The 18,619-nt window shown below is 39.1% G+C and overlaps 1 protein-coding gene across 3 annotated transcripts in view; it reads right to left on the bottom strand.

The window, feature by feature from the left end:
- The window catches only part of FMO2 (flavin containing dimethylaniline monoxygenase 2), a 32,926-nt gene extending 15,151 nt beyond the window's left edge, over nucleotides 1–17,775 (bottom strand). Inside the window, exons 1-3 of one of the 3 annotated variants that reach the window (XM_005609651.4) lie at nucleotides 17,622–17,775; nucleotides 17,120–17,290; nucleotides 1,246–1,434 (exon numbers count right to left, since the gene is read on the bottom strand). In XM_005609651.4, the coding sequence (XP_005609708.2) occupies nucleotides 1,246–1,434; nucleotides 17,120–17,251 (321 nt within the window). In that variant the 5' untranslated portion in view covers nucleotides 17,252–17,290; nucleotides 17,622–17,775. Of the gene's footprint in view, nucleotides 1–1,245; nucleotides 1,435–17,119; nucleotides 17,313–17,391 lie in introns of all 3 variants that reach the window. The other 2 variants (XM_070266648.1, XM_014739527.3) reach the window with 2 other exon arrangements.
- Between the last annotated feature and the right edge of the window lie 844 nt (nucleotides 17,776–18,619).

Below are 18,619 nucleotides of genomic sequence, written 5' to 3'. Positions count from 1 at the left end.
AGTTCAGAATAGCGTATTAGCTAAAGTACTGTGGATTCTTGCTGTTGAAAATGTGGTTTGAGGACCGACACCTTCAATATCACTTGGGAGGTTACTAGAAATGCAACAGAGCCTTTTACAGTTCGAGTTGAGTTCTAACATCTTATGACTTATGCCAACTCAGAGATCAATAAGTGGAAATAAATTTTCCTAACCGCTCTCCAACCTCCAGAAAATAGTAATAGCAGTAACACAATAAATAAGAAAAACAGTTCCCTTGCAACTCAAAGATGATCTTTAAAAGAACAGATAATATAAATTATATATCCTAAGAGGACACCATATCAGTTAAATAGATTGATTGCTAAGTGGATGAAGACCTAGAAAAGCTTCTGCAAGAATCTGTCACTCATAGGTTGGATCTACCAGGAATTGTGGGAAAAAGCTACATTAGACAGAATGGGGCATTTTAGTGGTATTTACAAATATAGATTTCCACCAAAATCAACTCTTATAAATTAATATAATACAAACCTAGGAACAAAACTAAAGTTACTGAGAAAATGAGATGTGTTAAAAAAAAATAAGCTCCACTAGCACTTACTTATTCAGAGATATAATTTAAATTTTATTTCCTAAGCACAGTTACTAGTTTTCAGAGTGTAGGTTATTGATAAAAACTCAACATGTTTAGTGAGAATATTGTTTGTCTCTTTTTGATTATTTATTTTTGAGAAAGCACAGGAAATGTGGTTCTAATTGTATTCAAAATCATCAGGCCATCCTTATGTTGCTAGAGAATGCGTATAAAAGAAAAAAACTAGCAAAAATAGTTTCTACAGGCTTCTGAGATAAATGGAGAGCTATGAGTTTATTTACTACATTTTCCTAAGAAATTCCATTTCTTTAAAGAAGGTAAGAAAATGAAATAGCTGTTTGATTTTTTTCATATGTCATTTTAAGAGAAATGAGGCTAAGGGTCCTCAGTGGTTATAGATATTAGTTTAAATGCTGTTTCACCATCAATATCCTCATCATTCAAACTTTTAATTTTAACAGATGTTTTTCCTCTTCTGTTAACGTATATAATGTATAATATCAGGGTGATGACACCACTTTTAGGGTTTTCTATCATACTATTATATTTTAGCAAAGAATTGGATTGAAATATTTTGTTTTATTCACAATTTCTTTTATTATCAGAGCAACTTCTCTATTTAAATGTGAGCTAAACTAATGTAGAGAAAACCATTCCCAATACAATACCTGGAACTGAATGTATTTTAGAAGATCAAACTTTTTGGCAAAAATCCTGAAATATTCCAGAAGCTTAGAATTGTGCAGGAAGTTTGGAAAATCTTCAGGCATGGGAAAGTCACTGAAGCATGTCATTTCTTTGCTGGTGTTGGAGATGACAGACTGATAGATACTTGCTCGGCCATCTTCAACATTTTCCTAAAAGATCAGATCAGAGTGATAATCATGCATTAGAAAATCCTTTGATTTCCTCCTCTTCTTCCAAATCTAACCCCCAGGGGATGTGGTCCTCTTTCATTGCTGTGGTGTGCCTGAGATGTCTAGTGATGACGGGCAGTGTATGTGCTCTGTTATCTTGTGTGATAGGGCCTCACTGAGGCCTTCCAGTATTGCTTACTGGAGGCGCTATTGCCATTGGTGGACTTGGGAGTGGGAACAATCCTTCTTTTGGCACATTGCAGGATATTTAGCACCCCAAGTCTCTATCCACTAAGTGTCAGTCATCCCCCTTCCGAAATTCCCCCTGGGGAGACTACACCCACCTTCCACCTCTTTAGGAACCAATAACCCTGGGACACTGGGCAGAGAACATAATAGAGAATTTCAGTTAAAATGAGCACTTTTGGGGGCAGGAAGTTTTCACATCTTAATTTGAATCCCCCACCTTCATTTTATGCTTTATGCAAATCAACCTTCCTCAAGTGACAAAGGTGAAAAGCATCAATACCAATAAAATTTTAAACCTGATTCTGAATGTTAGTGAGTATGCTTTGGTCAAACCGGAGGCAGCACATGCTGCGGTTGAGTTTAAAATTTCCTCTACAAGAAGTGCTCTGCATAATGATAAAGTCCTTTACATTAAATCATGACAAGAATCAAGTATGGCGATTCAATGTCCCTGAAATCAGCATGTTATCAAAGAGGGTTTTATAAGAAAACTTAAATAATGTCACCCAAGAACTCCTCAATAGATGTTTCTGCACATGCAGAGACTAAGGCATAAACCAGGCAAATTGTAGTTGCTATTAGGACTCAGCATTAGGGTGGGGGGTTAAGAAATGAAAGGGTTGTAGGAACTCATTAATTAATTGAAATAGATTACTTAATCTTACATAAACAGTGCTGAAGTCTCAGCATAGAATAGTAAGTAAAGGAAAGTAAATATTCAACTCTGTGTCACCACAATGAATCAATTGTGCATGTTCCTTTCTTATCATTATTCATAGAAAATTGTTACTTTCCTGCCAAATCTTTAGATCAAAGCTCCTTAGATTTTTGGCAACACCAAAAGAAGCAGCCTGGACTAGCAGAAGGACCTGGTCTTTGGAGTCCTGCACAGGTTTGAATCCATCTCTTTCAGATTGTGTGAGCCCGGACCAGCCCGTGCCCCTGAGCTTCGGCCCTCTCATCTATAACACAGGGATGTGTTGGTGCTCAATGGTATTGTTGTTATCTATCGTTATTGAGGAAGCTACAAGCTTCAGAGAAGCTGTCAGTTACAGCTCACTGTTCACTGCAGTATATGAAAGACACCTTGCGTAGCTGCTCTGACACCAAGGTAACTGACACAAGCGCACTCACTATCACGCCTGAGTTTTCGGACTTTTCTGTACAAGAGGTTGTACTTAATTTTAGAAAGTTAAGAGTCAACTGTGGGATCTCGCCTTTTCTATCAGCAAAGCTCTTTATACGTTTTGGGCTTCACTGTGTCCTAATTTCAAGGATTATCAGCATCAATATGAGTCACCCAAGCTAAAACAATGTTTGCTGTCAGATCACATCATTTAAGAGCAATATATAGATTCTTGCTAAATATAGGTCTGTGTAGCCGCCCCTGACATAGGAAGGGTTAATAATCACTGGAAAAAGCTTGCCAACAAACTGTGACCCGGAGGTGAGAAGGCCGGTTAGCCAATGACGGGTAAGACCCCCTGGGGGGGCAACCTAAGCCAGGCGGTGGCCGCCCGGGGGCACAGATGGAGAAACGATATCGATATCGGGAGCAAGAGGGACCGTTGCCTAAGAGACCTTGCCTGCTCTGAGATAAAAATATGGGAGCACAGCAACAACATGATAATATCAAAAAAGAGGCCAAGGGAGGGCTCCTGGAGAAATCACTAAGAATTCTTGGCATTCGCTAATTACTTCATCCAGAACACCTGTGTATGTTTAACAGATGTAAGCTATGTATATATTGAAACGCTGGTTATAATAAACTCAGAGTGGCCATCAGCCCTGTCCGCATCTATCCTGATGTGTACATTGGATTGCGACACCGACAGTCTGAATTTGTAAAGATCCTCCTCCCTCACACATTCCTTCTCTCTCTTTCTCATTCACGCATTCATTTATCCATCCACCCATCCATTCACTCACGCATACCATAGGCCAGGAGTCAAATGCCTTTTTCCATGAGCAATGTGTTGATCTTTCCTACTCCAGAATCACGGCTCAGATGATAACTTTGTGACAATTTCGAGTGGTTTGGTAAAAGCTCTTCAGATTAGGGTAGGCCAGCTTTCTAGGTGATGAGGGTTTGATGTGGTGTTATTATTAACGATGTGTATTAGAATACAAAGGGAGTTTGTATTAGGATATAAAGTGGTTTCTGTCTCATATACAAGGATACAATGCTCTGAACTCTGGATGAATAGATCATGGTATTTTAATCTTCAAACACTAACTTCAAATTGCGTATTACTAAGTCAAACAGATGTGTAAACTCTTTTTAGATATCTTGGCATGATTGAACACAATGTCCTTGGCAAGACTGAGTGCCTGAGTTTCTTACCCAATCAAGTTCTCAAAATTGGAAATATTTTATGAAGCAAAGAAATACAAATTTTTCTCAAGACCAGATAATTTTATACAGAGTGGCATTAAATATGGGGCTCTAGGGTCGGACTGGGTTGATATCCCACTTCTACCACTCTTAATGGCTTTATAACCATGGCAAGTTACATGTCAGTTTCCTCATTTCCTCCTGCAAAATGGGGTTCATTAATAATTCCAGCATTCAACAATTGTTATGAGGGGTTAATGACATTAGATAAAGTGCTTAGCACAATGCCTGGCTCTGAATAAGTGCTCAGTACACGTTTGTCTCTATTGCTATTATTACAGGCCACTAGAGTTAATCTTACTGAACCAGCCATTGTTTTGAAAACCTAAACTAAGATCGACTGTTACACTAGAGACAACACGTTAGTTTTCTCAAAAGCCGATAAATTGGCTTTAAAATGTGGTTGGCTCCTCCGTCAGGTCAGTTGTAAGGGGACTTCGAGTGATAAGAACTGGTTCTGATGTCTGAGCCCCTTCAGTAATTTCAGAGCCAGGGAAAGACTCTCTTTTGGGGATTTTACTTGCATACTTTGTCACCAGTTGATGATGACATCCCTATTCTTTTTCTGTAAATCAAGTAATAACCTTTATTGTTGGGTTGGTTCTTAGAGAGCAGTTAAAGAAAGCTTTCTCCCCATATGTGCTTCTTCCTATCTTGGCTGAAGTAACGTAGATGTCTAAGTGTTTAGACAAATCTGGGTAAAATTGGTTGAGTTTGCCCAGGGTTATAAAAGGAAGACGATTCTTATTGATTTCATAGACAAATATGTGTCAACTCTCTCTCCTATTCAGGCCCTGAGTATGGAGTTAGGGAGAAGATGCAAACAGGGTACACACAGTTTCTGTCTTCACGGGGCTTATTATTATATTGAATTAAAATGTGTTTGGGCTTTGGGGATGGGAGCGTGGAGACAGAAAGAGATGAGGGGCTTTTCAGGGAGAGTTTTCCAAACAGATAAATTCAACTCACGTATTTGCTTAAATACAAGCACTGCTAAAAATGATGTTTAAGCACAAGTATAAATAGATAGTCTGAATTTCCTAGCAGATGGAATTTGCTACAACTTACTTGTTTAAGGCAAATAACCATATGATAGAGTACTTTACTAATATAGAATTTTACTATATAGCAAAAGCGAGTTAGTTCAGATAGCACTGATTTAGAATTTATGATCTTTAGATCATGGGTTGGACTGAAGTTTATCTTTGACTCTATAAAAACAAAAAGGTTGTAGGCTGGCCCCGTGGCCGAGTGGTTAAGTTCGCGCGCTCCGCTGCAGGCGGCCCAGTGTTTCGTTAGTTCGAATCCTGGGCGCGGACATGGCACTGCTCATCAGACCACGCTGAGGCAGCGTCCCACATGCCACAACTAGAAGAACCCACAACGAAGAATACACAACTATGTACCGGGGGGCTTTGGGGAGAAAAAGAAAAAAATAAAAATCTTAAAAAAATAAATAAATAAATAAAAAAAAATAAAAAGGTTGTAAAAACTAAACTAAGTTTAAGGAAAACTATAAAGGTAATATTTAATCTACTCAAGGAACAAACTTATAAAGCAAAAATGGATTCACTTAATACAAATTACCAAAGTGAATTACCAACACATAAAATTAGACTTTTCATTATGAAACATCATTATACTGACTTCTACCAATCCAAATTTTGTTCTCATGGCTAGTTATCTAAACAGTTGGAAATAATAAAATTGTATTTCTCTAAAAATATTCTATCATTCCATCTTTCCACTCTTTCAGGTGCATATCTATCTGCTTCATTACTTAAAATAAGTATGATTGAAGCTCTTTTTACTTTCTTGTCCTACAATTTGAGGCAAAATTGTGGTTCCCAAATGCCAGTCAGTGTGGACTAGTTGCATTAGAAGAATTCAGAGGAGCTTTGAAAATGTAAAGTCTGAGTAGGTGTGGTTTGGGCCCAGAAATATGCATTTTAAAATTGCTCTCCTTCTGATTCTTACGCACACTGAACTTTGGGAACAACCATCTTTGTCAGAGTGTAGCTGCATTCTGCCGTCTCTCCTTTAGGCTGGTACTTCCCTACATCTCTGGCCTTGATCACTGACGGAGCCCCCTAATTAAACTCCGTCACTCAGATATTTCACACTTTCTTCACTGCCTTTAGGGCAAAGGGTACGCTCATTGGCGTGGGACCCGGTTCCTCATGGTGGGACCCCCGCTATTCTCTCTAACCTCATTGGTTATCACCCGCCTGTATCCTTTATTCCAGGCACATCACCTGACTTTATATTCTCTAGTGTGTCAGGTTTCTCAAGCTTCCCTACCTTTGCACAAGCTGTTTGCTTTTCCTAGAACACTGTTTTTCCATATTCATGTGTCTGATCTCTGCTTGTTGTCAAGACAGATAAAAACATCTTGGGATACCCTCTAGGAAGCCTGCCCTCTTCTCTGCTGAGTGAGATTTTGTGCTTTCCACAACACTTAGTATATCAGCCCTTATAAAATTGCACTCTGATATGGGTTTTCTTTAGTATTGCCCCTTCGGAACTATGAGCCCTTGACAGCAGGGACTGTGCATGTCTGTATTTTTAGCACCTAGTATATGCCTAGTGCATAGTAGGCAATTAGTTTATATGTTTGTTGGATGAATGAAAGAATAAGTGATGTTTATCAGAAGCACTTTTCCATCACTGCAAATAGGGTTTAATGAGACTAAAATGGACATTCACTAACATGATGGGATAAGGATGGTCTTGCTGATAGTAGGCTATAGACTTTGTTCTGTTCTATGCATGCAAACATTATGCTTTTACTGCTAGTAGGCTGTAAACTTTGTTCTGTTTTATGCTTGCAAACATTATGCTTTTGCTATAGCATGCTATAAACTGTTCTGTTTTATGCATGCAAATGTTATGGTTTTGCTGATAGCATGCTATAGACTTTATTCTGTTCTATACATGCAAAAATCACTTCTTTAAAAATATTATGGAAAGTTAAGCAAAGTATATCTTAAATTGCTGGTAAAGAGGCTTGTTTTTGATTGTCTGGAGAGTTAGAAATATCTGACATGTTAAATTTGGTTCCGTTAAATGGCAGCAGGTGCAAAACTCTAAGTCATAATGAATTATGCTGTGATAGATCTTGTGGATGAATTTATCTAAGAGAACTTCTGAAAGTAAAACAAAGGTAAGGCAGTTACCTCTTCTGGAAAGAAAACGGTTGTTTGTTCTAAGCTTGTCTTGAATAATGTTAAACTTTAAGTGAACAGAATGCGTTATTAAAAAGAACATGCCACTTTCAAAGGCGGGTCCGGCGACCCGGAGGGGAAGCGCCGGAGCTCCGCCAGGCAGCAGACAAAACTCTCTGTCTGCCGGTAGCAGAGGGGCCACGCTGAGCATTCACGGCTCCGGCAGAGGCCCGGAGAGAATCCCAGAGGGCGGGGCGACCCCCAGCTGCCGTTGCCCACCCGGTGAGGCTAGGGATTGCCGGAGATCTCGGAGAGGACTGGGGCTGGAGAGAGTTCCAGAGACCCAGCTTAGTAGCCTAGGGGGAAACCCTACAGGCTCACAGAAGCCTTAGGGAAAGCCTCTGCACAGCACCAGTAGAAGGCACCCAGCCGCCAGCCACAAGGCTGGAAGACCCCAGGGCAAAAGCAGCATAGCTAGGTGTACTAACCACAGACTGTAGAAGATGCCAATAGCTCTCCTGCGACCCATAGAGGACAAGTGAGATTTGGTGGGTGCCAACAGCAACGGAGCGACAAATAAAAGTGATCCCACCCCTGGCCGCTGGAAAAGCCCATAACACCGTTGCAGACCCCAAGGAGAGAGCGCATCTAGGTGGGCAACAACAGTAGGCACCTGCAGCCTGAAGCCCCCCGTGACGGCCCCCACGGCAGAGGAGGGAATCCAAAGGGCCACTGTGGCTACGAAGAGGGGCCCAGGCCCAGTTAGCAACTACGGACAGGGTTCCTGGTTGGTGAAGTATAAACAGCTGCTCCCCCCACCGCAGCAGCTGAAACAAGTGAAAGGAGCAACTAAACTCTATCTCCATGCCGAGGCACAAATCAACATCATCAAGCAATATGAAAAAATACATTAAATCTCCAGAACAGAAAGAAAGTAACAAATACACAGAAAACAATCCCAAAGAAAATGAGATATATAACCTAAATGATGATGACTTCAAAACAGCCATCATTAAAATACTCACCGAGTTAAGAGAGAATTCTGACCGACAACTCAACGAGTTCAGGAGCTATGTCACAAAAGAGTTTGATACGATAAAGAAGAACCAAACAGAAATATTGGAAATGAAGAACACAATAGAGGAGATTAAGAAAAATCTAGATGCTCTGAACAGTAGGGCCGATAATATGGAGGAAAGAATTAGCAATTTGGAAGATGGCAATATAGAATTGTTGCAGGCAGAGGAGGAGAGAGAAGCAAGACTTAAAAGAAATGAAGAAACTCTCCGAGAATTATCAGACACAATTAGGAGATGCAACGTAAGGATTATAGGTATACCAGAGGGAGAAGAGAAGGAGAAAGGGGCAGAAAACCTATTCAAAGAAATAATGGCTGAGAACTTCCCAAATCTGGTGAGGGAGATGGAACTTCAGGTGACAGAAGCCAATAGATCTCCAAACTTTATCAATGCAGGAAGACCAACTCCACGGCATATAGTAGTGAAGCTAGCAAAAGTCAACGACAAGGAGAAAATATTAAGGACAGCCAGGCAAAAGAAACTAACCTACAAAGGAACCCCCATCAGGCTATCAGCAGATTTCTCAGCAGAAACTTTACAGGCTAGAAGAGAGTGGAATGATATATTCAAAAATCTGAAGGACAAAAACCTACAGCCGAGAATTCTCTACCCAGCGAAAATATCCTTCAAATACGATGGAGAAATAAAAACTTTCCCAGATAAACAAAAATTAAGGGAGTTCATTGCCACAAAACCTCCTCTTCAGGAAATCCTCAGGAAAACCCTCATTCCTGAAAAATCCAAAAAAGGAAAGGGGCTACAAAACCAAGAGCAGAGGAGATAAGTAGAAGGACAACAACAGAGAGTAGCAGCTCTACATCAGAACAGATTAAACCATGGGACGAGAAACAAAGGAAACTGAAGAAAACCGGAAAACAAGACACAAAATGGTAGTGGTAGGCCCCCACGTCTCAATAATCACTCTAAATGTAAACGGATTGAACTCCCCAATCAAAAGACACAGAGTGGCAGGATGGATCAAAGAACAAGATCCAACAATATGCTGCCTCCAGGAAACACACCTCAGCCCCAAAGACAAACACAGACTCAGAGTGAAGGGATGGAGAACAATACTCCAAGCTAATAATGAACAAAAGAAAGCAGGTGTCGCTATACTAATATCAGACAAGGTAGATTTCAAAGCAAAACAGATAAAGAAAGACAAAGAGGGACAGTATATAATGATAAAAGGGACTCTCCACCAAGAAGACATAACACTTATAAATATATACGCACCCAACACAGGAGCACCAAAATTTGTAAAGCAACTCTTAATAGAACTAAAAGAAGACATCAACAACAATACAATAATAGTAGGGGACCTCAACACACCATTAACACCAATGGACAGAACATCCAGACAGAAAATCAACAAGGAAATAATAGAATTAAATGAAAAATTAGACCAGATGGACTTAATAGATATATATAGAACACTTCATCCAAAAACAGCAGGTTACACATTCTTCTCAAGTGCACATGGAACATTCTCAAGGATTGACCATATTTTGGGAACCAAAGCAAACATCAATAAATACAAGAGAGTTGAAATAATATCAAGCATCTTTTCTGATCATAACGCTATTAAACTAGAAATCAACTACAAGAAAAAAGCAGAGAAAGGTGCAAAAATGTGGAGACTAAACAACACACTTCTCAACAAACAATGGATCATTGAAGAAATTAAAGAAGAAATCAAATATTATCTGGAGACAAATGAAAATGAGAACACGACATACCAAATCATTTGGGATGCAGCAAAAGCAGTCCTAAGAGGGAAATTCATCGCAATACAGGCTCACCTCACTAAACAAAAAAAAGCTCACGTAAGCAACCTCAAACGACACCTAACAGAACTAGAAAAAGAAGAACAAACAAGGCCCAGAGTCAGTAGAAGGAGGGAAATAATAAAAATAAGAGCAGAAATAAACGATATTGAAACAAAAAAGACAATAGAAAGGATCAATGAAACAAAGAGTTGGTTCTTCGAAAGAATTAACAAAATTGACAAACCCCTAGCCAGACTCACCAAGAAAAGAAGAGAGAAATCGCAAATTAATAAAATCAGGAATGACAGAGGAGAAATCACAACAGATACCAAGGAAATACAAGAGATCATAAGAGAATACTATGAAAAACTATATGCCAACAAATTGAACAACCTGGAAGAAATGGACAAATTCCTAGACTCCTACAATCTCCCCAAACTGAATCAGGAAGAAATGGAGAATCTGAATAGACCAATCACAAGTAAGGAAATAGAAACGGTAATCAAAAACCTCCCCAAAAACAAGAGTCCAGGACCAGACGGCTTCTCCGGAGAATTCTACCAAACATTCAAAGAAGACTTAATACCTATTCTCCTCAAACTGTTCCAGAAAATTGAGAAAGATGGAGAACTCCCTAACACATTCTATGAAGCCAACATCACTCTGATCCCCAAACCTGACAAGGACAACACAAAGAAGGAGAACTACAGGCCGATATCACTGATGAACATAGATGCAAAAATCCTCAACAAAATTTTGGCAAACCGATTACAGCAATACATCAAAAAGATTATACACCATGATCAAGTGGGATTTATACCAGGGACACAGGGATGGTTCAACATCCGCAAGTCAATCAACGTGATACACTACATTAACAAAATGAAAACCAAAAACCACATGATCATCTCAATAGATGCAGAGAAAGCATTCGACAAGATCCAACACCCATTTATGATAAAAACCCTCAGTAAAATGGGTATAGAAGGAAAGTACCTCAACATAATAAAGGCCATATATGATAGACCCACAGCCAACATCATACTCAATGGACAAAAGCTGAAAGCCATCCCTCTGAGGACAGGAACAAGACAAGGGTGCCCACTTTCACCACTCCTATTCAACATAGTTCTGGAGGTGCTGGCCAGAGCAATTCGGCAGGAAAAAGAAATAAAAGGAATCCAAATAGGTAACGAAGAAGTAAAACTCTCGTTGTTTGCAGACGACATGATCTTATACATAGAAAACCCCAAAGAATCCACAGAAAAACTATTAGAAATAATCAACAACTACAGCAAAGTAGCAGGGTATAAAATTAACGTGCATAAATCAGTAGCATTTCTATACACTAACAATAAACTAACAGAAAAAGAACTCAAGAACTCTATCCCATTCACAATCGCAACAAAAAGAATAAAATACCTTGGGATAAACTTAACCAAGGAAGTGAAGGATCTATACAATGAAAACTACAAGACTTTCTTGAAAGAAATAGGCGATGACATAAAGAGATGGAAAGACATCCCTTGCACATGGATTGGAAGAATAAACATAGTTAAAATGTCCATACTACCTAAAGCAATATACAGATTCAATGCTATCCCAATCAGAATCCCAAGAACATTTTTCACAGAAATTGAACAAACAATCCTAAAATTCATATGGGGCAACAAAAGACCGCGAATTGCTAAAGCAATCCTGAGCAAGAAAAACAAAGCCGGCGGAATCACAATCCCCGATTTCAAAACATACTACAAAGCTACAGTGATCAAAACAGCACGGTACTGGTACAAAAACAGGTCCACAGATCAATGGAACAGAATTGAAAGCCCAGAGATAAAACCACACATCTATGGACAGCTAATCTTCGACAAAGGAGCAGAGGGCCTACAATGGAGAAAAGAAAGTCTCTTCAACAAATGGTGCTGGGAAAACTGGACAGCCACATGCAAAAGATTGAAAATTGACCATTCTTTTTCACCACACACCAAAATAAACTCAAAATGGATCAAAGACCTAAAGATTAGGCCTGAGACAATAAGTCTTTTGGAAGAGAATATAGGCAGTACACTCTTTGACATCAGTTTCAAAAGAATCTTTTCGGACACTGCAACTCCTCAGTTGAGGGAAACAATAGAAAGAATAAACAAATGGGACTTCATCAGACTAAAGAGCTTCTTCAAGGCAAGGGAAAACAGGATTGAAACAAAAAAACAGCTCACTAATTGGGAAAAAATATTTACAAGCCACTTATCCGACAAAGGGTTAATCTCCATAATATACAAAGAACTCACACTGCTTAACAACAAAAAAACAAACAACCCGATCAAAAAATGGGCAGAGGACATGAACAGACATTTCTCAAAAGAAGATATGAATATGGCCAATAGACACTTGAAAAGATGTTCATCATCGCTGATCATCAGGGAAATGCAAATCAAAACTACGCTAAGATATCACCTTACCCCCGTTAGATTGGCAAAAACATCCAAAACCAAGAACGACAAATGTTGGAGAGGTTGTGGAGAAAGAGGAACCCTCATACACTGTTGATGGGAATGCAAACTGGTACAGCCACTATGGAAAACAGTATGGAGATTTCTCAAAAAGTTAAAAATAGAAATACCCTATGACCCAGCCATCCCATTACTGGGTATCTATCCTAAGAACCTGATATCAGATATCTCAAGAGTCCGTTGCACCCCTATGTTCATTGCAGCATTATTTACAATAGCCAAGACGTGGAACCAGCCTACATGCCCAGAAACTAATGATTGGATAAAGAAGATGTGGTATATATACACAATGGAATACTACTCAGCCATAAAAAAAGACGAAATTGGCCCATTCACAACAATGTGGATGGACCTCGAGGGTATTATGTTAAGCGAAATAAGTCAGTCAGAGAAAGACGAACTCTATATGACTCCACTCATAGGTGGAAATTAGTATATTGAGAAGGAGATCTGATTGGTGGTTACCAGGGAAAAGGGGGGGTGGGGGGAGGGTACGGAGGGGGAAGTGGTGTACCCACAACATGACTAACAAAAATGTACAACTGAAATCTCACAAGGTTGTAATCTATCATAACATTAATAAAAAAAAAAAAAAAGAACATGCCACTTGAAACAGAAGTGATGCTGTGAGGCATGGGAAAAATAGATGGAGTACGTGTTTAGGTCGGCATGGAGATAGCACCATATGGGAAGTTCCATGTGGTGACATCTGAGGTGACTGCTTCACATTTTTATCTTTTTATGCTCAACATTTTAAACAATAACTTTAATGGAGACAGATACAGGTGATAAAATTTGTGTATACCTAAAGTGTAGAGGCACAGCAAACTTCGCAGAGGATTGGAATGTCAAATAAACATTTATCGACCAAGGATCAAACCAACTAAATAATGTTTAATATGTAAAAATGTGAATTTCTATACATGGGATTAAAAAAATCAGTTTCACAAGGATAGGATAATAACGACCTGGATCATCAACGGCTCAAATAAAAAAGACCCAGGGTTTTTAACTGAACCCAAACTCAGTATAAATCATTAGTGTGATATGCGAGGAAGCATGGTGATGAACCTATGTGTGTTTAATCCCAATATTGTGGCTGATTCTAAGACCTATCACCTACCACTTATTAGTCACTATGGGCAAGCTCCTTGCCCTTGGCTTTCTCACTTTTAAATTGGAATTAATAACTAATGTAGGGGAGTCTTGAGAGTGTAAAATGAGATAATTCATATGAAAATAATTATATAAATGTTAGCTTTTATTCTGTGAATGCTGAAAAACCAAATGAACATTCAACTGTTATAGTAGAGGTGCAGCCCAAGGGAAGCTCAAGTCATAGTGAGCGATTGTCAGACCAATTGATTATAAATTCCTTGAGGGCAGTGATTGTATTTGATTCATTCTCCATTGCCTAAAGCAGTACCAAGCACCTTTTTGGTTCTGAAAAATATATATTGCAAAAATAGATTCATTTGAAATATTGGATCTTGAAGGGGTCACATTTTAAGAGAGAAAGTGCTAATTCAGATTGAATCTAGAGAGAGGAAAGCAAGATGGAGAGATGTCCAGAGACTACTATATGGAGACAAATGAAAACAGTGGAGTACATACAGCTGGGGAAATATATATTTATATCTAAATAGTAAAAACAAAAACCAAAAACCAATGTATATTGGTAACTTCCCTGTGAACACAGGTATCAGGAACACCAAGGGAGGCAGCGCGGATTAGCGGCTGAAGGAAGGTCCTGCTTTCCTCTCTCAATATCTCAGGAAGGTTATTAAGTGTGAGGGCTCAGGAATCTTACAGACCTTCATTTCTGTGCTTTTTTCCACCTGTGTTCCCCTGGGCAAGTTGTTTATTCCGAACCTCGATTTCCTCTTCATGTGTAAGTTAGGATAATCGTAATACCTACTTCCTAGGAGTACTGTGAAGACAAATGAGATGACGCATATCAAGTGCTTCCCAGAGCTGGAAAAAGTGCTAAAAATATGTATTAGTTACCCACCCTTCTCATGTTCCAAAGCTGCCATGAGGGGGTGCTGGAGAAGCTTTTAGAAGAACAAGCACCCTCTGAGCTGGCCATGGGACAAGGATTCTTAAATTTGATTTTAACTCATCACCGCTAAATGTGTTAAGTGATCTTGGGATTGTGTGTAATGTAGAAATTAAAGAATAATTTTTTTTTCAAAATTGATTCTGGAGTTGTGAAGAGGCTGTTTCCCTGGGAGTGGGTGTGGAGGCTCCCAGCATCCTTTTCAGCACCTCCTCCCTTTGGCCGTCCAGTCTCATGGAAAGGAAGCACCTCACGTGGGCCCATTGGCAGCCTGGGAAATGTTGCAGATTGCATGTTTCACTCTGCCGGGAGAGTCTTCATCTTCTTTGGATAGAGGAAATTGTTTACATTTCTCTATTGGTCATGGTTTTGAGAGAGATTTGAAATGTGATATTGGTACAGGTTCCAGGGAGTTATATACTTAACTATTTTATGTCTAATAAGGCTTAATTAATTCAAATTTTAATCTAACTTTCTTTTTCTAACCTGTAGGAAGGTATCTCTAATTCTGAAATTTTAGACACCCAGAATAGGATAGCAGGAGAATATCTTGGGGCAGAAAGTACCTTCTTGGAATTCATTGAATCGTATTTTTAACAGACCACTCAAAGTAACTCTTCCCTCTTCTGCCACCAAGCTAATGATAATCAAATAAGGGACACTTGGCTTCTTGATATTAAATCCCAATACAAGTAATAAAACAATACAGTGACAAATTTATTATTAAATACAAATTTGTTACAATTTCATATTTCTTCCATAGGTTAAAAAATCCACTTGGGGGAAAAAATCCCAAATGAAATCTATATGTGAACCTAGACTGGACAAAAATAGCACATTTTTGGTTAAGACAGGAACAACCACTAATACCCAGTTGTTCATAAGAAATGAATGTGATTCAAGCTGTTTTTCCACTTTCTTCTCTGCAGATTTATCTGTTCTGCATAAGGGTCAACATCTTCATCATTAGCTCTGATTGTCCTTGGATAATTGAATGAATAGATTTTTTATCTGGTATTTGTGCAATGTTTGCCAAACTTCTCTCATCATAGGATTCATTTGGGACTCTTGTTAAAAATAGATTCCCTTCCTGAGAAGTCTTTGGTTCCAGAAGTCTGGGCTGGTGTTCTAGAACCAGTATCTTCAAGAAACCTTCTAGGTGTGTCTTACAGTCATATTCATTTGAGAAACCCAGTGTTAAAAAATCTCCTTTGGGATGAGATTCAGTTCCAACTGGGAAAGCACACGTGCTAGATGTCCTTGTCATCCCCCTAATTGGTCAGCTTGTAGGGAAAACCCTTTGGATGGTCTCTGCTGATGTAAGAGTCTGCTCTTCATGCACTCAAACCTTCACTCCTGTCTGGAGGAGTCCGCTGTTTTGATCCCTCACTTAGATGTAACTGATACATAATCCTCAAGTTACTGCTCTTGAGTTCTGGGCTGAAACTTCTGTTTAAGCTTTTCGCGCAAGAATGCAAGTCAGGGTGTTGCTATAAGTAGGGGCTTAGCTGCTTAGGAGTTGTATTGACCCAAGTTTGAATGCCAATTCCTCCAGATGTGTGACCATGACCAAGTCGCTTAACTTCCCTCAGTTTCTGTTTGCTTGGCTATAAAATACTATAAATGTAGTTATTGTAGCTAACATTTACTGTACTCTAAGTTCTTTCCATGAATTATCTCCCTTAATCTTCAAAACAGCACTATGAGGTAAGTACACTTTTCTATTATTATCCACATTATACTGCTGAGAAAACTAAGATAGAAGGGTATAAGTAATTCGCCCAAGACCTCACACCTAGGAGGTGGTAAGCTAGTACTTACTCAAAAGATTGTGGGAAGGAATAATTATGAATCTTTACAGCTGTTTGTCTACGTATCTTTCTCATTTTTATGCAAATTCAGAAGGACAACTAGCATTATCAATATTTGGGCTTGGTTAATAGAATGAATTTAATGAATAGAATATATGTAATAGTATATCTAAAGAGTTTCCCAACAGTTACACTAGCATGTCCTCAGTAAAGTTAAGCAAACAAACACAGCTCTCAGAGAAAAATAAAGTTAGTAGTAATAAGAGCTCACTCTCTGAACAAATATTTGCTCATTGATTGGAATAGAAGTCATGTCTTGACAAGAATCCCTGTCACTTCTATTTTGAAAAGTCGTCTCTAATATTAGTATATTGCTTTGAGATTGACAAAAATATGGGCTGCAAGACAATTGCTGGATCCATAAGAAGAGATCCTTTATGTGCCTGGGTTGGCCTCCTGAGTTAGAATAGTTATAACCTGGGAGAGATACCAGCCTATTTCTTCTGTTCCTGTACAGCAACATGAAATTAATCTGATCAAAGTTGCTTAGGAAATCCCTCAATAAGGTAAGGCCCAAGAGTAGCTATGACTCACTCTGCAATAACAGCACAACCTGTGTAAGAAACAAGAAGATCTCACTTACTTTGAACCTCCAGAGCCCTCCGATATCTTCAGTCCTTTCAAAGCAGGTGGGCTCAAGTCCCTCATCCACACAGCACTTCAGAGAAGTCAGGCCACTGACTCCAGCTCCAATAACCGCGACTTTCTTTGCCATAGCCTCCTGCCAAGGAGTTGATCAATCAGCGCTGCTTCACTGGGGCAAAAGATAAGAGAGTCTTCATGGCGTGGTCAGTAGTGGTCTTTAAACCCTGTTGCAGGGGTAGTTTAATAAGCAGCACTAACTGAATAAAATACCTCACTAGTCAAATGCCTGTCTCCTCTTCCCTTGAGAGAAGCCAAGTTGTCTCCTGGACTTCCTTGCAGATCTTGTTTACAACACCTTTGTTTCGCATTTTAAAGCAACCCATTTAACAAAGCCAAATAACTCAATAACATAGTACTAGGGATATGAGCCAAATCTCCAGTGATATTTCTGAGAGTGCTGAGCTTTCCTTTCAGTTGCTTTCTTCAGAAATCATCCTTACCTTCCTTTTTGCCCTTTGGTGACACTGGGTCTTTGATAGGATAGTTTTCTCTGTTGCTTGTGTGCTGGGAGGCAGTCAGACTCATTTTAATAGCTGGAGGAGGCTGTGAGAAATGGGAGGAGCTCCCTACTCTTCCTTTAGCATTCTGCCAGCTGAAACTCCGAGGACTTTAAGAGTTCTGAAACTGTGCAAGAGGCTCTTATTCTGAAGTGCACGGTAACTCTGGAATGTCTTTACGGTAACAACGTTAGACACTTGCACACATATCATATAGATAGTTTAAAAATCCTTTTTATAATGGACATGACCACTGTTCATTAGCAAATTATTATATATGGATAAATAAAAAGAAGTTGAAATTACTCTTAACCCCATCATACAGCAATAACCATAACCACTGCTGACACTTTCGCATATCTTTCCAGATATTTATATATACATACATATACACACACAAACAAAAATGGAATCACACTCTAATTTGCGACTGGATTTTTCACTTTCCAGTATATCAATAACTTTATACTTATAGCAGCCTTTTTTCAGTGGTTGCATGAATTGCATTTAGTTGATGGCTTAATTATCTATCTAACAAATATTCATTTCAAGGGTTAGGTACTGTATCTGGCATATCACTGTGCCCAAATGAATAAGACAGATTGTGTCCTTGATCTCATGGAATTTAGATTCTTATTATGGTCTGGTGTTCTTAGACTTGACAACTTCTGGATCCTAGCACACCGAGCTTATCTGTTCCAAGATGGCTTACCCTGCCCAGACCCATGTCTCATCTTGATCTTTCCCTTAGGTAGATGCTGGCTTGGATGAACCTAGTGGGACTTCTAAGATCTCCCTGTCTATTGCTCTCTTTTTTGGCTTGGTACAGACCTGGATAACTTACCTTTGCTTGCAATCGCAGCTATTAGCACTAACATTAATTAGAAAGAGTAAATCAAGTGGCTACAAAGCCCTGTGCACTTTGGATATAGTCTAAAAGA

The sequence above is a fragment of the Equus caballus genome, chromosome 5, assembly GCF_041296265.1.
Source record: "Equus caballus isolate H_3958 breed thoroughbred chromosome 5, TB-T2T, whole genome shotgun sequence".
Classification (NCBI taxonomy): domain Eukaryota; kingdom Metazoa; phylum Chordata; class Mammalia; order Perissodactyla; family Equidae; genus Equus; species Equus caballus.
This window is presented reverse-complemented; position numbering and strand designations above follow the sequence as displayed.